The sequence below is a fragment of the Pleurodeles waltl genome, chromosome 3_1, assembly GCF_031143425.1.
Source record: "Pleurodeles waltl isolate 20211129_DDA chromosome 3_1, aPleWal1.hap1.20221129, whole genome shotgun sequence".
Classification (NCBI taxonomy): domain Eukaryota; kingdom Metazoa; phylum Chordata; class Amphibia; order Caudata; family Salamandridae; genus Pleurodeles; species Pleurodeles waltl.
This window is the reverse complement of record NC_090440.1, coordinates 467,561,611-467,584,878: the sequence shown is the minus strand read 5'-3', so window position 1 is coordinate 467,584,878 and position 23,268 is coordinate 467,561,611. Positions and strand designations below refer to the sequence as shown.

Sequence of the window (23,268 nt, the reverse complement as noted above, 5' to 3'; positions counted from 1 at the left end):
ACCGTGAGTAAGACGTCAATACACAAAACTCACGCAAAGACCACAAAAGCCCAGGGGACGCCACCACCGGCAGGCCATGGCTTAACCCGAAAAATAGGTGACCGAGCATCGGCACCGAAAAAGGGCATGCATGTGTCGAAGTCATCCGACTCCTGTCGAGATACCGGCACAGAGCAGACTCGACCCCGAGACACCGGGTCAGAGCAATCTCGGCACCGAGAGAGCGGCACCGAAGCAAGTCGGCACCGAGAGATCACTACGCCGAAGAGCAAAAAAGTGTCGCCGGAACCGAAAAAGGCAGCCGAAAAGGTTTCAGTACCGAAACATCCGGCCTTGGAACCGAAAACAAGTTCCTACACAGAGGAACAAGGCCTGTCCTCACAAATGCAAACACATAGATTTGGACAGGAGCTAGAGACAATGGAGCCAGATTACACACAAAGAAGGCTCTGCATTCAAAAGGAGACAGGGAAGATCAGTACTCTCCCTCCGATAAGAATGAAACGGAAACTTGCCTTCCAAGAAAAAGACAAGCAGCCACAGGCAAAAGTGGCAAGACAAGTAACCCCACCACCATCTCCACAACGCTCACCACAACCATCACTGGTAGCCACTCCACCAATGATGCAGTCCCCAACTCATACAGGGATGAGTCAGGATGATCCAGTTGCGTGGGATCTTTATGATGCACCAGTGTCAGATAACAGTCCCGACTGTTATCCAGCTAGACCGTCACCACCTGAGGACTCTACCGCCTACACACAGGTGGTGTCAAAAGCAGCGGCGTTTCATAATGTCAGCCTGCATGCAGAGCCAATTGAAGATGACTTTCTATTTAACACACTGTCGTCCACACATAGCCAGTACCAGAGCCTCCCCATGCTACCTGGAATGCTAAAACACTCCAAACAAGTGTTTGAAGAGCCTGTCAAAGGAAGGGCCATAACTCCATGGGTGGAGAAAAAATATAAACCGCCACCAACAGACCCTGTGTACATCACACAACAGTTAACACCAGACTCAGTGGTAGTAGGTGCAGCATGCAAGAGGGCGAACTCACACACCTCAGGAGATGCACCACCTCCAGACAAAGAGAGTCGTAATTTCGACGCGGCTGGGAAAAGAGTGGCGGCACAAGCAGCCAACCAATGGCCCATTGCCAACTCACAGGCATTGTTGGCAAGATATGACAGGGCTCATTGGGACGAAATGCAACATTTTATAGAACATTTGCCCAAGTAGTTCCAAAAACGAGCGCAACAAGTGGTGGAGGAAGGACAGAGTATCTCGAACAATCAGATACGGTCAGCCATGGATGCAGCAGACACAGCTGCTAGGACTGTCAATACAGCAGTAACAATACGGAGACATGCATGGCTGCGTACATCTGGATTCAAGCCGGAAATACAACAAGCTGTGCTGAATATGCCATTTAACGGACAGCAGTTGTTTGGGCCGGAGGTGGACACTGCTATCGAAAAACTTAAAAAAGAGGCACATTTCGAAAATCACAGTTTCAAGGGGGGTTTCGAGGACAAATCACTGAACCCACAACCTCACAAACAAGGCCCACTTATCAGAGCCAATACCAGCGGGGAACTTTTCAGGGACAACATAGAGGGGGACAGTTCCCAAAGAGTAGAGGGAAGTTCCAAAGTCCCAAAACTCCACAAAATAAACAGTGACTTCCATGTCACAAATCCCCAACACATAACACCAGTGGGGAGGAGAATAACCAAGTTCTACAAAAACTGGGAGGAAATAACAACAGACACGTGGATCCTAGCCATTATCCAGCATGGTTATTGCATAGAATTTCTAGAATTCCCTCCAAATGTCCCACCGAAAACACACAACATGTCAAAACAACACATAGATCTTCTACAACTAGAAGTTCAAGCGTTGTTGCAAAAAGATGCAATAGAGTTGGTACCAATTCATCAAAGAGGAAGATGAGTTTACTCACTGTACTTTCTCATACCCAAAAAAGACAAAACTCTAAGACCTATATTAGATCTCAGAACATTAAATATCTACATCAAATCAGATCACTTTCACATGGTGACACTGCAGGACGTAATCCCATTGCTCAAACAAGACTACATGACAACACTAGACCTAAAGGATGCGTACTTCCATATACCGATACATCCTTCACACAGAAAGTACTTAAGGTTTGTATTCCATGGGGTACATTACCAATTCAAAGTGTTGCCATTCGGAATAACAACTGCGCCAAGAGTTTTTACAAAATGCCTGGCAGTACTGGCTGCTCATATCAGAAGACAGCAAATACATGTGTTCCCGTACCTAGACGATTGGTTAATAAAAACCAACACGCAGGAACGGTGCTCACAACACACAAAGTATGTCATAGAAACCCTTCACAAACTAGGTTTCTCACTCAACTACAACAAGTCAAACCTTCAGCCGTGTCAAATACAACAATATTTAGGAGCGACAATCAACACAACAAAAGGGATTGCCACTCCAAGTCCACAAAGGGTACAGGCATTTCACAATGTAATACAGGCCATGCACCCAAAACAAAAGATACAAGTCAAAATAGTGATGAAACTACTAGGCATGATGTCCTCATGCATAGCAATTGTCCCAAACGCAAGATTGCACATGCGGCCCTTACAACAGTGCCTAGCATCACAATGGTCACAGACACAGGGTCAACTTCAAGATCTAGTGTTGATAGACCGCCAAACATACACCTCGCTTCAATGGTGGAACACTATAAATTTAAACAAAGGGCGGCCTTACCAAGACCCAGTGCCTCAATACGTAATAACAACGGATACCTCCATGATAGGGTGGGGAGCACACCTCAACCAACACAGCATCCAAGGACAATGGGACACTCAACAAAGACAGTTTCACATAAATCACTTAGAATTACTGGCAGTATTTCTAGCGTTGAAAGCTTTTCAACCTATAATAATCCACAAACACATTCTTGTCAAAACAGACAACATGACAACAATGTATTATCTGCACAAACAGGGAGGAACACACTCAACACAGTTGTGTCTCCTGGCACAGAAAATTTGGCATTGGGCGATTCACAACCACATTCGCCTAATAGCGCAGTTCATTCCAGGAATTCAGAACCAGTTAGCAGACAATCTCTTTCGGGATCACCAACAGATCCACAAATGGGAGATTCAACCCCAAATACTAAACACTTTCTTCCAAAGATGGGGAACACCACAAATAGATCTATTTGCAACAAAAGAAAACACAAAATGCCAAAACTTCGCATCCAGGTACCCACAGGATCAGTCTCAGGGCAATGCGTTATGGATGAGTTGGTCAGGGATATTTGCATACGCTTTTCCCCCTCTCCCACTCCTTCCATATCTAGTAAACAAATTGAGTCAAAACAAACTCAAACTCATACTAATAGCACCAACTTGGGCAAGACAACCTTGGTACACAACACTACTAGACCTTTCAGTAGTGCCTCATGTCAAACTACCGAACAGACCAGATCTGTTAACTCAACACAAACAACAGATCAGACACCCAAATCCAGCATCGCTGAACCTAGCAATTTAGCTCCTGAAGTCTTAGAATTCGGACATCTAGACCTTACACAGGAATGTATGGCGGTCATAAAACAAGCTAGAAAACCAACCACAAGACATTGCTATGCAAATAAGTGGAAAAGATTTGTTTATTACTGCCATAATAGACAAATTCAACCCTTACACGCATCTGCTAAAGACATCGTCAGCTACCTACTGCACTTACAAAAGTGAAAGCTAGCTTTCTCATCCATTAAAATACGTCTCACAGCAATTTCAGCTTATCTGCAAATTACGCATTCAACTTCACTATTTAGGATACCAGTCATAAAGGCTTTTATGGAGGGCCTGAAAAGAATTATCCCACCAAGAACACCACCAGTTCCTTTGTGGAACCTCAACATTGTCTTAACACGGCTCATGAGTCCACCGTTTGAACCCATGCACTCATGTGAGATACAATATTTAACATGGAAAGTAGCATTTCTAATTGCCATCACATCTCTAAGAAGAGTAAGTGAAATACAGGCATTTACCATACAAGAACCCTTTATTCAGATACACAAGAATAAAGTAGTCTTACGAACAAATCCAAAGTTCTTACCAAAATCATATCACCGTTCCACTTAAATCAAACAGTAGAACTACCAGTGTTCTTTCCTGAACCAAATTCTGTAGCTGAAAGAGCACTACATACATTAGACATCAAAAGAGCATTAATGTACTACATTGACAGAACAAAACATATTCGAAAAACAAAACAACTATTCGTTGCTTTCCAAAAACCTCATACAGGGAATCCAATATCCAAACAAGGCATTGCCAGATGGATAGTTAAATGCATTCAAACCTGTTATCTCAAAGCAAAAAGAGAACTGCCTATCACACCAAAGGCACACTCAACTAGGAAGAAAGGTGCTACCCTGGCCTTTCTAGGAAACATTCCAGTGTCTGAAATATGTAAGGCTGCCACATGGTCTACGCCTCATACGTTCACCAAGCATTACTGTGTGGATGTGTTAACAACACAAAAAGCCACAGTAGGACAAGCAGTGCTACGAACTTTATTTCAAACAACTCCAACTCCTACAGGCTGAGCCACCGCTTTTGGGGAGATAACTGCTTACTAGTCTATGCAAAGCATGTGTATCTGCAGCTACACATGCCATCGAACGGAAAATGTCACTTACCCAGTGTACATCTGTTCGTGGCATGATACGCTGCAGATTCACATGCGCCCACCCGCCTCCCTGGGAGCCTGTAGCCGTTTGAAGTTGATCTTGAACATTTGTAAATTTGTAAATATATCGCTTTAAACCACATTATGTACATACATTTTTACTCCATTGCATGGGCACTATTACTATAATACACAACTCCTACCTCACCCTCTGCGGGGAAAACAATCTAAGATGGAGTCGACGCCCATGCGCAATGGAGCCGAAAGGGGAGGAGTCCCTCATTCTCGTAACTCGAAAAGACTTCTTCGAAGAAAAACAACTTGTAACACTCCGAGCCCAACACTAGATGGCGGGATGTGCAAAGCATGTGAATCTGCAGCGTATCATGCCACGAACAGATGTACACTGGGTAAGTGACATTTTCCATATATATATGTATTCGGTGGCATGTGTAGCTGCAGATACACATGCTGTGCATTATCCTGCCATCTAGTGTTGGGCTTGGAGTGTTACAAGTTGTTTTTCTTCGAAGAAGTCTTTTCGAGTCACGAGACTGAGGGACTCCTCCCTTTCGCATGGGCATCGACTCCATCTTAGATTGTTTTCCTTCCGCCATCGGGTTCGGACGTGTTCCTCTTCGCTCCGTATTTCGAATCTGGAAAGTTAGCTAAATATAAAAAATTCGACGGTATTGTCCTCGCTCGGTACCGGTTTAGTGTTAGCGAATTGGCACCGATAGCAGAAGCGCTCCGGCGGCCCTTCGGGGCTCCCGTTCTTCAGCGGGCCCTGGTCGGCCCGACCGCATCCATCGCCGAAGACTAATGGACCGGACCCCCTTCCGCTTCTGTCCGAAGTGCCACTCGAAGTATCCTTATACAGACCAACACCTGGTCTGTAATCTGTGTTTATCACCAGAACACAGGGAGGATACTTGTGAGGCCTGTGGGGCGTTTCGATCAAAAAAGACCCTACGTGATAGAAGAGCGAGAAGACTACAAATGGCGTCGACACCGAGAGAACAACTCGACATCGAGGAGGAGGAAGGAATTTCCATCCAGGGGATGGACTCTGACGAATCCGAAAGTGAGCGACCCACGACGATGCAGAAAACAGTGAGTAAAACTGCCCCATACAAAACTCACACAAAGATCGTTAAGGCCAAGGGGACGCCAGCAGGCCATGGCTTAACCCATCGAAAAGAAGGTGACCAAACATCGGCACCGAAAAAGGCCAAAGATTTGCCAAAGACATCCGACTCCGGTCGAGATTCCGGCACCGAACGATCTCGACACCGAGAGTTTGACTCACCCAAGGTGAGAAAAGTAACGTCGGAACCGAAAAAGACTTTATCGGAAGCATCGGTACCGAAAAAAGCGCCTTCGGAGCCGAAAAGAAGCTCTTACACAGAAGAGCAAGGACTTTCCAGCCAAATGCATGAAAAACACAGATTTGAGTAGGAAATAAGTACGGTGGAACCAGACCATACGCAAAGGAGGTTGCATATCCAGAAAGAGACTGGAAAAATACAAACTCTTCCTCCAATTAAAACGAAAAGAAAACTGGCATTTCATGAGTCAGAAATGCAGGCGAAGGTGGCCAGAGATAAAACCCCACCACCAAGGTTTTCTCCACAACCTTCCCCACTACACTCACCACAGCTGTCCCCGGTAAGAACACCTCCAATGCAGTCACCTACACATACAGGGATGACACAGGATGATCCTGATGCATGGGACTTATATGATGCACCAGTATCAGACAACAGCCCAGATTGTTACCCAACAAGGCCATCACCTCCAGAGGACAGTACTGCATATACACAGGTACTATCAAGGGCAGCCACGTTCCACAATTTAGCAATGCATTCAGAGCCAATAGAGGATGATTTCCTGTTCAACACCTTGGCATCCACCCACACTTCCTACCAGAGTCTGCCAATGCTCCCGGGTATGCTCAAACATGCAAAACAGGTATTCCAGGAGCCAGTTAAAGGAAGAGCTATCACGCCTAGGGTGGAGAAGAAGTACAAGCCTCCCCCAACGGACCGTGTGTTTATAACACAGCAACTTCCACCAGACTCGGTGGTTGTAGAAGCAGCAAGAAAGAGGGCAAACTCTCAATTGTCAGGAGACGCTCCACCGCCTGACAAAGAGAGTAGGAAGTTTGACGCAGCTGGCAAACGAGTATCAGCACAAGCAGCTAATCAATGGCGGATCGCTAATTCGCAAGTCCTACTTGCTCGCTACCATAGGGCACACTGGGACGAGATGCAACACATTATACAGCACTTGCCCAAAGAACACCAGAAACGTGCACAGCAGGTTGTGGAAGAAGCACAAGCAATATCCAACAACCAAATAAGATCCGCATTAGACTCTGCAGACACCGCATCATGAACGGTCAACACTGCAGTAACCATTCGTAGACATGCATGGTTAAGAAGCTCTGGATTCAAGCCAGAAATCCAACCAGCAGTGTTAAACATGCCTTTTAACCAAGAACAATTGTTTGGTCCGGAGGTGGACACAGCAATTGAAAGATTAAAAAAGGACACAGACACGGCCAAAGCCATGGGCGCGCTCTACTCCCCACAGGGCAGAGGCACATTTAGAAAGCCACAATTTAGAGGGGGGTTTCGAATGCAAACACCAGAGCCTTCTACCTCGCAAACCAGACCCACCTATCAGGCACAATACCAGGGGGGAGGGTTTCGTGGCTCATATAGAGGAGGACAATTCCCAAGAGGAAGGGGAAAGTTCCAGACACCAAAAACAAGCCAAACCAAACAGTGACTCCAATGTCACAAAACCCCAACACTTAACACCAGTGAGGGGGAGACTTACCACATACTATCAGAACTGGAGACACATTACCACTGACGCATGGGTCCTAGCCATTATCCAACATGATTATTGCATAGAATTCACAAATTTCCCACCAAATGTGCCCCCAAGGGCACACAATATGTCCAAACAACACTTAGACCTATTACAAATAGAGGTCCAAGCACTATTACAAAAACAAGCAATCGAGTTAGTACCCAACCATCAGAAAGGAACAGGCGTCTACTAACTATATTTCCTAATTCCAAAGAAGGACAAAACGTTAAGACCTATTTTAGACCTCAGAACACTGAATCTATTCATCAAGTCAGACCACTTCCACATAGTAACACTTCAAGATGTAGTTCCCTTACTAAAAAAGGAGGACTACATGTCAACATTGGATCTCAAGGATGCGTACTTTCACATACCCATGCATCCTTCCCACAGAAAATACTTAAGGTTTGTGAAACACGGCGTACACTATCAATTCAAAGTGTTACCGTTCGGGATAACAACAGCGCCAAGGGTATTCACAGTAGTAGCCGCTCACATAAGGAGACAGCACATGCACGTATTCCCATACTTAGACGACTGGCTAATAAAAACCAACACTCAACAACAGTGTCTTATTCATACGCAATACGTTATAGAAACTCTACACAAACTAGGGTTCACTATAAATTACCAGAAATTACATCCGCAGCCATCCCAAATACAACAATACTTGGGAGCAACACTCAACACACAAAAAGCAATTGCCACTCCAAGTCCACAAAGAGTCCAAGCGTTCCAAAATATAACATCAAGCATACAGTCAAACCAACACTACCCAGTAAGGGTTGTAATGAAACTTCTAGGCATGATGTCTTCATGCATAGCCATTGTCCCAAACGCAAGATTACACATGCAGCCCTTACAACAGTGCCTAGCAAAACAATAGACACAAGCACAGGGTCAACTTCAAGATCTAGTGTTGATAGACCGCCAGACACATTTCTCGCTTCAATGGTGGAACCCTATAAATTAAAACCAAGGGCGGCCATTCAAAGACCCAGTGCCTCAAGATGTGATAACAACAGATGCTTCAATGATGGAGTGGGGAGCACACCTCAAAAAGCACTGCATACAGGGTCAATGGGACAATCAACAAAAACAACACCACATAAATCATTTGGAACTGCTAGCAGTGTTTCTAGCATTAAAAGCATTTCAACCACTAATAGCCCACAAACACATTCTTTTCAAAACCGACAACATGACAACAATGTATTATCTCAACAAACAAGGAGGGGACACACTCGTCACAACTGTGTCTCTTAGTACAAAAAATTTGGCATTGGGCAATTCACAATCACATTCGCCTAATAGCACAATACATCACAGGCATTCAGAACCTGTTAGCTGACAATCTCAGTCGATCACCAGCAAACACACGAAAGGGAAATTAATCCCCAGATCCTACAGGATCACTTCCTACGCTGGGGAACACCAAAAATAGACCTATTTGCAACAAAAGAAAATGCAAAATGCCAAAACTTCGCGTCCAGGTACTCACACCCTCAATCCAAGGGCAATGCGTTATGGATCAGTTGGTCAGGGATATTTGCTTACGCTTTTCCCCCTCTCCCACTCATTCCTTATCTGGTAAACAAACTAAGTCAAAACAAACTCAAACTAATACTCATAGCACCAACCTGGGCTCGCCAACCGTGGTACACAACACTGCTGGACTTATCAGTAGTACCTCACATCAAATTACCAAACAGGCCAGATCTGTTAACGCAACACAAACAACAGATCAGACACCCGAATCCAGCATCCCTCAGTCTAGAAATCTGGCTCTTGAAGTCTTAGAATTTGGACACTTAAACCTTACACAAGAATGTATGGAGGTCATTAAACAAGCTAGAAAACCTACTACAAGACATTGTTACGCAAACAAATGGAAAAGATTTGTTTACTACTGCCACACTAATCAGATTCAACCACTACATGCTTCCGCAAAGGACATTGTAAGCTACTTATTACACTTACAAAAGTCTAAGCTAGCATTCTCTTCAATTAAAATACATCTCACAGCAATACCTGCCTATCTGCAGATTACATATACAACATCGCTTTTTAGAATGCCAGTCATCTAAGCATTTATGGAGGGACTAAAAAGAATCATACCCCCAAGAACACTGCCAGTACCTTCGTGGAACCTTAATATTGTATTAACACGACTCATAGGACCACCATTCGAACCCATGCACTCTTGTGAAATGCAATACTTAACTTAGAAAGTAGTCTTTCTAATAGCTATCACATCACTTAGAAGAGTAAGTGAGATACAAGCATTTACTATACAAGAACGCTATATACAAATACATAAACATAAAGTGGTTCTCCGTACAAATTCCTACAAAAGGTCATATCGCCATTCCACCTAAACCAAACAGTGGAACTCCCAGTCTTCTTTCTACAACCAGACTCAGTAGCCGAAAGAGCCTTACATACATTAGACATAAAGAGAGCACTAATGTATTACATTGACAGAACAAAACAATTTCGTAAAACAAAACAACTGTTCATAGCCTTCCAAAAACCTCATGCAGGTAATCCTATATCCAAACAAGGCATTGCCAGATGGATAGTTAAATGTATTCAAACTTGCTATATTAAAGCAAAAAGAGATCTAGCCACTACATCAAGAGCGCATTCCACTAGGAAAAAAGGCGCCACAATGGCTTTTCTGGGGAATATACCTATGACAGAAATTTGTAAGGCAGCCACCTGGTCTACACCGCATACATTCACTAAGCATTACTGTTTAGATGTGTTAGCAACACAACAAGCCACAGTAGGACAGGCTGTATTAAGAACATTATTTCAGACAACTTCAACTCCTACAGGCTAAGCCACCGCTTTTTGGGGAGTTACTGCTTATTAGTCTATGCACAGCATGTGTATCTGCAGCTACACATGCCACCGAACCGAAAATGTCACTTACCCAGTGTACATCTGTTCGTGGCATGAGACGCTGCAGATTCACATGCGCCCTCCCACCTCCCCGGGAGCCTGTAGCCGTTACTAGTTGAATGAAAATTTTAAATTTGTAAATAAATATAATTTTAATACACATTATGTACATACATACCTACTCCATTGCATGGGCACATCTAGTATATTCACAACTCCTACCTCACCCTCTGCGGGGAAAACAATCTAAGATGGAGTAGACGCTCATGCGCAATGGAGCCGAAAGGGAGGAGTCCCTCGGTCTTGTGACTCGAAAAGACTTCTTCGAAGAAAAACAACTTGTAACACTCCGAGCCCAACACTAGATGGCAGGATAATGCACAGCATGTGAATCTGCAGCGTCTCATGCCACGAACAGATGTACACTGGGTAAGTGACATTTTCCATATATACCTAATTCAAATTCAAAGACCTAGATTTATGTTGAAACACGTACCTGACCCACACAAAAATAAAATCAGATCTCCTGCAAAATATGACATGTAATAAATTGAGTACATGTTTAAATTACCGTGAAACAGCTCTCTTGAAATGCTCTACACTGACACTGTTCTTGTTCCTTTCAGTGCTGGAAATGATGAAAACCATCTGAATGCAGTTAAATATTTATCACGTTCCACAGACTCATTGAACAAAATGAATACCAAGGTCACTGAATCAATGGAGTCATTAAATGATGAGGGTAAGACAAATGTATCATCTACTCATTGCAAAGCAGGCAGAAGTAAATATTCAGTAACCAACAAGTACAAACAGCTGTTCCTGGATGTTATATTGATCATTGATAAACTATGAGGACAAGTTCTGGACTTTTTTGTGTGACAGTGTAGTCATAAGATCGACGTATTGGTTGAGTTAATGTCCACTGAATTAAAGAATACCTAAGTATGCTTGTCTTGGTGATTAATTTGTTTTATATTCTTCATCTTCACCATCAGGCAAGGACTTATCAAGTGGAAATCCTGTTAAAATCAACCTCACTGTATGTATTATATGTATTTTGAAGCTTGTATAGTGCACTAAACCCTAAGGTATCACAGCACTAGCCGAAAAACCCAGGGGTGCGACGGAGGCACTGCTTGAAGAATATGGAGGTTAAAGAGCAATGTGTTCAGCTGTTTTTTAAAAACCGAGCAGGCCTCTAGATGTCCCAAACCTTTGCAGCCTCCACCCAAAAGGCCCTGCCTCCCCACCTGGCTTTACAAAATCTGGGAACTTTTGCCAGTTTAAAAGAGGAGGACCTAAGCAGTCCGTCTGGGGAATACCACTGAAACATAGAGTTCAGCTGTTCTGTGGTTTGTTGGTGTATGGCCAAACAGGCCATACATAAAGCTTTGAAGATAATCCAGTGAAGAGCCTGCAAACCCTCTCTGACTAAAGCATGTCTAGGAATGTTCAGAATGAGGCAAGCAGCTGCATTCTTAAAACCTGCAGCTTGTTGACGCAGGACATGTTGATTCCAAGGTAAAGAGAGTTGCAGTAATCTAGATGTGAAGTAATAAGTGCAATGATGATTGCCTGGCGTAAATCCACAGAAATATAAGGAAATATCTTCCTCAGGATTCATATGATATGGAAGCACGTGCTAGTTATTCAATTGACCTGGTTGTCAAAACTCAGAGAGTTGTCAAATACGACGGCCAGGTTTTTAGCTGATTTGACCAGGGTGGGAAGAGGCACAAATTCCCCCACCAGCTAGATGTTTGACCAGACTGGGCACCAAAAGCTAACACCTCTGCCTTGCCAGCATTAAGTTTGAGGGTGTTGTCGTTCATCCATTTAGTAATGCTGGACATACAATTCAAGAAATTCTCAGCAACTAAGTTCAGAACACTGGAAATTGATACGATAATTTGAGTGTCTTCCGCATACAGCTGTACTACGAAACCAAAAAAGCGCACCAAAGCCGGCAGGGGAGCAATATAAATGTTAGAGTTGGACTAAGCATTGATCCTTGCGAGACGCCACATGCATGACTAAAAGCCTCTGCTTTGAAAACCCCACAGCTCACCATTTGTACTCTGTCCATAAGGAAGGAGGATAGCCAGTAGAGCTGCGGCGGATCGGAGGGTGTCAACCAGTAAAAAGAAAAAAACAAAAGACCTGCCCATCCAACACAATCCCCAAAAGGAAGTTAAAAATACAGTGAAGTATTTCAAATTCAAACATAAGCAAGGCTCATTTTTGATCAGAGCAAGGTATCAGCATAAAAAAGTAAGTTTACACAGTGCTGATGCCGGGGAGCCGGCCTCACTGTCACTTAAAGACATAATTTCAAGGTTATCCACCTTCTAGTATAATTAATTTTGTGGCAAGGATGATTTTCAACCAGAGTCTACTCATAGGTCTTTTTTCTAGGCATTCTAACTTGCTAAACCTGCTAAGATTCCACTGTGAGATACTGTACTGGTGTGAGTTTGCAGAGGCTTTCTGGAAGTGCTTCTGGAGCCTGCTCCATTAGGTGTCCTATACCAAATTGCCTCTTAGTCTCATTTCCCCTGGCCGTCACATTATGGCTCATTCTAGATTTTTCTAGAGTTCCTGCACATTCTGATGAAAGCTGCAGCTTCATCTTGAGTCAAATATGTTCAAAATCCACCTATTCTGAGACATAGTCCCACCATAATAATTTACATTGCTACCTCTTCCGTAAAGGATCAACAAAGAATCAATGATGTACAACCTTTTTAATGTCATCAGTTCAATATAATATAATAAAATAAGTGATAGATAAAATAGTGTTTGCCCTTGCCACCTCTCAAAACAGCTCTGTCTTATTAATTTCTACCTTGTGCATTTGAAAAAGCCTGGGAAATCTATTTGGATTTGTCTCCTCTTGTGCATTAATGAACTAAAGGAAAAATACTATGCTTGCTCTTTCACATTGGCAGGTTTACCTTGTGCCAGCAGTCAGCTGGCCACATCTGCTACTGAGCTCATTGCTTTAGTTGAACTGTCTGACTTAGCCTTCTTTTCTAATATGACTTCAAAGGTTAGTTTAGCCCCAGGCTCATTTCAGAGATTCTGATTGCTCCTCAACCATTCCATGCCAATATGCTTCGATGGACCCTTAATTAACAACCCTGTATCAGCTGCTAGCTCTTGATACATTTCTAAGACTTAAGCCGCCTTCCGCAGCAGGTTCTTCAGCCACACATACCTCAGCTAACTGTGCCCTCATCTGCACTCATATCATGATTTCCTCTAAATTCAGAATGAGTCTGTTAGTGAAACAAACCAACTTATTTCCCATTGTCATGACTTTGTATTCCAAAGAATTTCAGCACATGCTGTTGTGTATCTAAAGTTTTTCAGCACAAGTGACAAATTTCAAATCTGTTTCATCGCTAGCTTTATCTCATCACCTTTGTTATTTTACATGTATTAACTGGAATTCGTATGAAAACCTATTTTTCTTTTTTCTGGGCCTCCATTCTTCCAGATCCTAAGATCCTGTCATGTAATTGATTCTTAGTTCAAGTAGATGCTGTTACTAGAACCTGTTGCTAGAAGGCAGCACTGGTCTTCCATGAATTTAGCAGAGTGAATATCATGTTTCAATATAAGGCCCACAAGTATTGTCCCCGAATCCTGTAGTCTAAATCCCCATTGTTCCCATATTGAGGTAGATCACTGTTTTGTGCAACAACAAAAACGTAGTTAAATTTTTTATCATGTCTAATTGTGTAATTGATTATTATAGTTTTTTCATGTTGACATTGGCAGTTGTTTTTTGGGTAAATGGCTATAAAACCACAATGACAGTTCTCAGGCAGGGTGTAAAATAAAAGTGCAGATAGCTTGCTTGTTCTCCTGCCTTGATCAATCTCCTAAAGAACAGAACAGTAGAGACAGAGAGCTTAATTAGGGAAGAATTGTTCTAGTCTTGGTGCCTCTTTCCCTAAACTCTCAAATATGTTTTGGTTTTAAGATATGTACTTTTTACATGAGCGTTTGTCTACATCGCTGTGCGCTTTGTCTTCAGTAAACATAGCACGTTCATCAGACTAAAATATTTTAAGTATTTCTGTTTTGGGAATACCATTTTTTCAGGAACAGATATGAATGAAGGTCAGCTGATGGGTGATTTTGAAATGGACTCGAAACAGCTTGAGGCTGAATCCTGGAGCCAGGCTGTAGACAGCAAGTTCCTTCGACAGCAAAAGAAGGAAGTTGTCAAACGGCAAGATGTTATTTACGGTATGAAAGCAGAAATAATTGTCCAGTTTTGTCTAAACATTTGTTTACTATGCTGGTGTTCAACTTGGTCAGAATACTCAATACAGGCATTGTTCTATTTTTATTTTAAGTTGTTTATGACATCTAAAAGCGTTATATTGAAGCTGTTTCACTACAAAATGACATAACTATTTATTCAGCATTTTGAAATTAAGAGAGCTATAGACCTGAATCCGGTCTTTGCTTTTTTGCACAGTGATCAGCACTTGCATCTTAGTTTTTGAGGTGAGATGTTAAATGAAATTGAGGCAAGTGTAATCTGCATGTGTGACTTATTTTAGACTTGGAATTACACAAGACCCCAGATGTTCCACTAAAACTGCTGCTGTTCAAAGTACCTTGCTGATAATTTCAGAGATTTCTATCATTAAAGTGCAGTTGGAGTTCACACTTGTGGTGGTTGGAGCATTTTTCTACCGATTTGGCATGCTGAATTGATATCCTCATACTACTTACGTGTAACAAAAGTTGACTGGTCAGAAGCTTCCCTTGTAAATTCCTTCTCTAATGTTTTATGCTTCTTGGTGTGTGCTTTTTATTGTAAATTGCTTGATAATTGAGCCCTACCCATCTTGTACACACTAGAGGATAATTGATAAGTCCTTTTATGTGGACGCCTTCATAATTTAGGACTTGAAATACAGTGATATCACACAGCGTTTTTTTTTTTATGTCTGTCTCCTAAACTTTAAAAGTTGAAAAAAAGTGTCCAGTTTGTAAATAAACAGAGCTAGTTATTGGGTAATTTGATATTTGACCTATAACTTTAGTTACAATATCCATTCCAGCTTTCAAATGTAGAAATAAAAATATGGATATTCTCAGTTCTAATGTGAAGACATAAGCATTCTTTAATTTCCTACGTTTTCATTAATGTATGATTGATACATGCCTCAATGAGATACTTTGTTAAATCTTTTGGTACTCTTTGTAGAACTTATGCAAACGGAAATGCACCATGTCCGTACCCTGAAAATCATGAGTGATGTGTACAGCCGAGGAATGGTGACTGAACTGCAGTTTGAACAGCGCGTAGTGGAAAAGATATTCCCTTGTTTGGAGGACTTACTGAAAATCCACAGTCAATTCTTTCAACACATATTAGATCGCAGAAAAGAGTGCCTGGTAGAGTCAAGTGATAAAAATTATGTCATTAAGAGAATAGGGGACCTCCTAGTACAACAGGTGAGCATTAGGAGTTGCTACTGGTGCTTGAATATTTGAAATTAGAATTTAAACTTGGTTACCTAATATTGTCAACTAAGTCTTCCACATCTCTTTACTTCTCAATGTAAAATTTTGCCTTAACAACTATTAGCAATCAAGCTACAAACAATGGTTTGCGCAAAATGCTTGTACCATGAATTGTCCTGCAGGGCTGTTTAAAACTGCCAGTTTTTCTGAAAACCTTAAAGAGAGTGCCTGTCTTTCACACTTCTTCATTCATCACATTGCCAAACAGTGCGTTCCATGTCATACCCGCAACCATGTGGTCATCACTCACATTATGGAAACAGTTCTCAAAAACCAAGACACCTTTCCAACCACACACCCTATATGACATAGCTTGCTGCCTACGTAGGTAAACTCTTCAGTGCTCCACTTAGGAGTAGTTAACACTTTCAAAACTTTGCAATGTAATGTTATGCCTCAATATTTCACAATGTCCACTGATCAATGGAAAAACAGAAGAAAATGAGGTTTTAAAACTAATTCTTATGCTTAATTCCTTATGGAGTTTTCTGGGGAGAACGCAGAGCGAATGAAGAAAACCTATGGCAAGTTTTGCGGCCACCACAATGAAGCAGTGAATTATTTCAAAGACCTCCACTCAAAGGAAAAACGGTTTCAGGCTTTCATGAAGGTACACATAAGACTGTCTTAGATGTTTTCTGATTATTGATCTATGTAGTTTCTCTTTCATGTGCACTACTTGCCTTTTCTTTTTGCTTTTAGAAGAAGATGAGCAGCACAGTGGTGAGGCGACTGGGTATACAAGAATGTATCTTGCTGGTAACACAGAGGATCACCAAATACCCAGTTATATTGCAGCGAATATTACAGTACACCAAAGGTTAGTGTTGGATTCACTTCTGTAAAATGAAGTCGTTTTGATTTAATAAAAAATGAAATGTGAAATAACATGCAGGGTCTTAGTTAATGTTGAGCACAAATTGTGGTGTCTTACATAACCATGAGTTGGTCAAATTTGGGTGGATTGAGAGGAAGTCTAGTTGTTTAAAAAAAAAAAAAGTGGCTAGTTCATACTACTTTTGCTTGGGCAATTTGCTTAAGAATAGGCAACAGTTATTAGGTGAGCAGTGTTCTCTAGGCTGCAGATAACATGGCAATGACTAGAACCCGTAGCCCTTATGTTTATGGAGCTCATATTTTATACTGTATCTATGCTTAAGACTGAGAAATTCTGGTGTGCAAGCTGGTTTGGATTGTCCTAGAGAAACACTTGAAGGAGAATCTGTTGGCAGTTTGCAAAAAGTGGTAACTTTGGTATTGCATCTTAGAAATACCTATAAGAAATTGGTTGGAGGGTCAATACTTTTCTAACTTTATTGAGGTAATGTACTATTATTGGTATCATAGTTTTAAGAAAATAGCAGGCCAGATGTATAAAAATGATGTCTTCTTAATACGTTTGGGATTATGACTGAAGTGTTCACTGAACAGTTGGACAACTTGCCATATGTGTGTATGTCATCTTAACAAGTCATGTAAACTCATGTACCCTCCTGAAAGCTAATTTTCAGGAATTTGTAGTTGTCAATGTGCACAAGATTGGACTTCAAAAACGTTGAATATTGTGTAGATCGTAGTTTTATAGGTTTACCTACTAAACACTAAAAAAATAGTAAAAGTAAGGAAAGAGTGGCTGTAAACACAGAGAAAAAAAAAACAAGTATTTAAATATGTTTGGCAGCTAAGATTAGTGTTTAAAATAGCCTTTGTGTTTATTTTTGTTGTTTGATTTCTTTATTAGCATTTTATAACTTCCAGTGGCAACATACATGAAAATATGATTCATAGGCAGTGAAACGTGTAATGAATAAAATAACATTTGCAACATACATGAAAATATGATTCATAGGCAGTGAAACGTGTAATGAATAAAATAACATTTGATACAGACATCTAATTGCAGACCCATACCTTAGAATTTCCCCCAGGTGTCAGTCGACTCCGCATCAGTCGTTGGCGTCATGGTCACCATGATGACGTCGCAATCGTATATAGGTGCCACCCCGGCGCGCTCACATCAGTTCTTTTCTTTCCACGCTAGCCTACACGCAGATCCAGTGAACTACCCTTAGTCATTTTTGACTAACTTCGACTATTTTGTCAACATTTTATGACCTTTTGGTGCATCGAGGATGTCACGGAAGACTGGGTTTAAACCATGTGACTCCTGTTAACGAATGATGTTGGTGATTGATCTACACCTTGTGTGCTTGTGGTGCGTGAAGCGCGACCACAACCTAAAGACGTGCTCCGAGTGCTGGGCCATGAACCCGAAGGCTTTGAGGGAGCGATCCCTGAAGCTCATGGTGGCCCGGTGCTCAACTCCGCATTGCTCCTGGTCTCGTTCGAGAGTAAGGTCACGAGACCGCTCGTGGAGTCACCACCACTCTTCGTCGTCCCACTTTAAGTCCTCTGAACACTCTGGTCACAAGAAGTCAAAGAAGGCCAAACCTACTTCAGCTTCGCCCCGTCGCTCGGACGACCTGACACGGGAAGAACGATGATGCTCTAGACCTCCGTCCACGGAGCTGAGAGTTTTATGAGGCCATGTGTCTCATTTTTTGGCAGACCGACCCCCTCTGCGGTGACTTCGAGCCCTGTGGGGCTGGTAGGGGGTCCCTCTGGTTCCACGCCAGAGGCTTTGTCCCTGGCTAATGAGGGACCTTCCGGATCTGCTGTCGGATCCCTGCTGATGCCATCCATGCCAAAGCAACCTTCCCCGGCAAAGACGTCAATGCTCCCGATGTCAGTTGGGCCCACAATCGACGTCTACCCAATACTCGACGCTGGATCTGTCTTCAATGGGGTGTTCTCACCCCAGGTTGGATCCTGGCCCTTTTTCTTATGGGTACGGGGAGAGTTTGGAGGATTCGGTGGACCCTCTAGAATACCAGCTAGATAACCCTGAAATGAATTCCAGGGCACAGGAATTGGGCGAGGCCAGTGGCCTGGTACCTCCCCTGACGCTGGCCTGCTCTCTCCCCGTACTGTGGCTACAGAGGAGGGAGTGTCATATTCTATTGTGATCAGAAGGGCGGCTGAGGTCATCGGCCTCAAACTCCCTTCTGTGGCAGTCAGGACTAACCTCCTGACTGAGGTGCTTCAGCCTGGGGCTTCCATATCAGAACCCCTGTTACTCCATAATAAAGCCCTCATGTATGTCCTACTCTGTACCTAGTCCAGACACAGCACAGGGGCTCCTGTGAATAGGCCCGTCACCATTGGCCTGTGTCAAACAACCCTAACTTCCTGTCCCAACACCCTACGCCTGAGAGCCTTGTCATCCAGCCTTCTTCTTCATCTGGCACATTTCTAAACGCTCCCCCGGATCGGGAATCAAAGAGACTGGACCAGCTTAAGAAGATGTTTCTACCTCCAGTCTGCCATTGTAGTTTGTGAACACAGCATTCCTTTTGGGTCTCTACACCAGTACCTTATGGGATACGGTCAAGCAGGTGCTGCCGCTGGTCCCGAAGGAGGCCTGGGCCACCCTTACCCATGCTGTTGCTGATGGGAGGGATGCGGTCAGGTTCACAATACATTGTGGGCTGGACACAATGACTCACTGGGCAGATCAGTTGCATCAACGGTGGCCTTACGGCACCATGCCTGGTTGAGGACATCTGGCTTCTCGAGGATGTCCAATAATCTCTTATGAAGATGCCCTTCGATGGCACCCGTCTCTTTGGAGACAAAGCGGACTCGGCGCTCAAGAGCTTTAAAGAGTCCCCTGGCTATGGCTTGGTCCCTTGGCCTCACAGTCCGCTTTTCGCCCCTTTTGTGGCTCCGGAGGTGCTCCCTACTGCGAGACATTGAGCTGCACATGCTACACAGCCCCTGCGTGGGTCAGGGAGCCAGAGGTCTGCTAAGTCCACCCCCTGCCCCCACTGCGGCCTTCAAACCCTTCTAGTCCATCACACTATTACGGACCAGTCTGAGACAGGATCTGCCATCGCATGTCCCTCTGGGAATCCATCACGTCGGACAGGTAGGTTTTGCAAGTAGTCCGAAGGGGCTACTCCCTCCCCTTTGAGACTATCCATGCCACCATCCTTTGATCGGATGATGGAGTATCACCTGCCACTTCTCGGCGAGTAGGTTATGGCTTTCTTGGCCAAGGCAGCAATAGAGAGGGGTCCCTGAGCCAGATGTTTGTTATTCCCACTACTTTCTGGTGCCCAAGAAGGACAAACTCCTATCCTAGACCTCCGGACCCTCTGTCTCTTTCTCAGGCAGGAGAAGTTCAGAATGCTCACCCTGGCTCAGGTCCTGTCTGCCTTGGACCCTGGATGGTAGCATTGGACTTGCAGGACACCTACTTCCATACATCCGTCCTGCCTGCCCACAGACGTTACTTGTGATTCGTGGTAGGTCACAAGCACTTTCAATTTACTGTGCTCCCCTTCGGCCTTACTAGTGCCCCTCGGGTGTTCATAAAAGTGATGGCGGTAGTCGCAACTCATCTGTGCAGGTTTGAGGTTTGTCTTCTCCTACCTCAGCAACTGGTTGTTAAAGGCGAGCACGCCCCAAACTGTTGCCTGACACCTTGAGACTATGGTGCACCTTCTGCATTCGTTGTGGTTCACTGTAAATGTGGCAAAGTCACACCTGACTCCCTTTCAGACTCTCCTTTTTATTGGAGCTGTTCTGGACACAGTGCAGTTTCAGTTTCCTATCCTCCCGAAAAGCGAGTCTAGGGTATTAAGGCTATGATACCGATGTTTCAGCCTCTATACTGGATTTCGGTGAGAATAACTCTGAGGCTGCTGGGCCCCATGGCCTGCTGCATCCTGCAAGTCACACATGTCACATGTCAGATGGCATATGTGGGCTCTGCAGTGGGACCTGAAGCTCTAGTGGGTGCAGCATCAGGGGAACCTCTCCGACCTGGTACAGATCTCGGAGGGAACTTTGCAAGATCTGCAGTGGTGGCTTTCAAATCCAGATTGGCTCATCAGCAGATCTTGCTCCCTTCCCCAAACAGACGCTTAAAAGCAGTGACAGATGCGTCACTTCTGGGATGGGGCAGCCACATGGGAGAGGCAGAGAACAGACGCCTTTGGTTTCCGGTGGAATCCGGGCTCCACATCAGTCTTTTGGAGCAACACCACTGCCATGTGGATCCTTTGTCAAGAGGCTCTGTGCCTCTGGACATGGCTGGAACACCATTTATTATCCCTAGTTGTTCAACATTTGGCAGGTTCTCTGAACACCAGCGCAGACAAACTCAGCCATCGATGTATAGTCGATCACGAATGGCGTCTCCATCCGAAGGTGGCACAATGTCTCTTTCAGCAGTGGGGAGAGCCTTAGATCTGTTTGCCTCTGTAGGGAACGGGCAATGCCAGCTGTTTTGCTCCTTGAGACCCTCACGGGTGAGTAGTGCGCTTTACAAATTCCTGATTGATGGATTGTTTTGCGCACTGGAGTTTCACTCAACTAAGCTTTTAGTCTGTTCTGATCAGGGTGTATCAGAGTGCTCAAGAGCTGAAATCATCTATTAGCCAGGATTTTACTTAAGATCTTATAGTCAATGTTGAGCATTGACCGCAGTCTATAGGAACCTACTTCTAGAGGGTCCTTACCAGGTTTTGGTAGCACAAAGATCAGTGCCTCACGCAAGGATTAAGAAAGGGTACCAACACGGTGCGCTTCAATGAAGACCTCTAGCAGTCAAGGGGCCAATGTGGCTCTAAATATCATGTAATATTCAACAGGGAACCCACATATGCCTGCCGTTTTGCCTCATGCCATTTGTTGTATTGCTAGCGTAATTTCTTCTATTTGGGGAGGCTGTTCTAATTCCTTTAGTTGTAAAGGGGAGAGTTGGTGGCAAGCAATCCTGGGTGAAGATACTCTTGTAGTTGAGTAGAGGGAAGGTGTCCTGGAGAGGAGTACAAGTGTTTGTAGTACCTGGTAAATACTTAATTATTGTCTAGTTGAGTATTTTTGATGGCTTCTGTATGGTCACAAGTGTCACCCACTAAGGATCTGGGAATCTCAGTCCTCAGTAGCCAAGCTAACGTACACCCGGGTTTGTCACCATTGATGTGCTGGAGAGCAACAATAGGACCTGTGGTCCAAGTCCTCAAGCCGCTTTAGCTCTTCTCAGTAGTGGTTGCGCAAGTTTGCTGATTGTGGGCATGATGGATGGTCTGTGGGAGTAATTAGTTCTAGATTGCGCATCATTTTTTCTAATTCCAGCACACTCCTAGTGAGGACAGTTCTAGTACCCCATGTCGTAGATATACAGAGCCCCCGCATGACTACTTTCATAGCTTCCCACTCCACCCCTCTGGTACTCCCTGTTCCTGCATTTTCTGAGAAATACATGGAGATGTGAGTGTCTAGTGTATCTCGGTGGGAGGCTCCAAGAGAGGGTGGGGGGAAGGGTCTATCCCATTGAAATGTGACCTTGAGTTGATTGTGATCTGATAATGTCCTACCTAAATATTCAGAGTCATGTACTAAGGGCCAACAGTCAGAGTTACAAAAGAGACAATCTAGTCATGTATGAACCTAATAGCCCGGAGCATAATAAGTGTCATACATCATGCAAATCTAACATCTTGGACCATTGTTGAAAGTGTCTTGTGGCATGGACACTGGACGGGCCCGGCACTGGGGGCAATGAATGGTCCCAATCTGTGTTATGCACACTATTGAAATCCCCACCCCACATTCCAGGAGGCTGTGGCATGGATAACATTGTAGGTGACAAGGTGCCCCAAAAGGCCTGTTGTGCAGAGCTAGGGGCATAGAGGGATACCACTGCACACCTCCACATGACCCATCTCCCATACCGCAAAGAAGTAAAACAATTAAACAATCAAAGGAAACAACTCCCATATCCCTGGCCTAGATGCCAACCCACCCCCTTGCAAACAATTTAACTGGTGTGGAGCAGTTGCCTGCAGTATAGTGGAGTCCGTACAGAATGATTGGGTGGGGACAGGCCAGTAGGCGATCAAAGGCAGTGTTGGTGCGAGCCCACAGCAAACAGTTTGGCAAAATATACAAATTACCTAGCCACACATTGGTTGCCTTGAGGGCAAGCTAAGCTGACGGAGCTCCCACTTCCGGTCATTCATTTATTCATTGACGATAAACAAGACTCCCTTATAAATCGTTGGCTGATCATGGGGTAATCTTCGGTCCAAGTGCTTCTCGCCCCTGGAAGAGATCGAGCCCCCTGATTCTGAGCCAGTATCC

The 23,268-nt window shown here is 43.8% G+C and overlaps 1 protein-coding gene across 7 annotated transcripts in view; it reads left to right on the top strand.

Moving 5' to 3' along the window:
• AKAP13 (A-kinase anchoring protein 13) overlaps positions 1-23,268 on the top strand; it is a 1,053,268-nt gene that overhangs the window by 889,433 nt on the left and 140,567 nt on the right. For all 7 annotated transcript variants that reach the window (XM_069222739.1, XM_069222736.1, XM_069222738.1 and 4 more), the window contains 5 exons: positions 11,130-11,245; positions 14,617-14,763; positions 15,737-15,987; positions 16,541-16,666; positions 16,759-16,876. In XM_069222739.1, the coding sequence (XP_069078840.1) occupies positions 11,130-11,245; positions 14,617-14,763; positions 15,737-15,987; positions 16,541-16,666; positions 16,759-16,876 (758 nt within the window). The remainder of the gene's footprint in view (positions 1-11,129; positions 11,246-14,616; positions 14,764-15,736; positions 15,988-16,540; positions 16,667-16,758; positions 16,877-23,268) is intronic.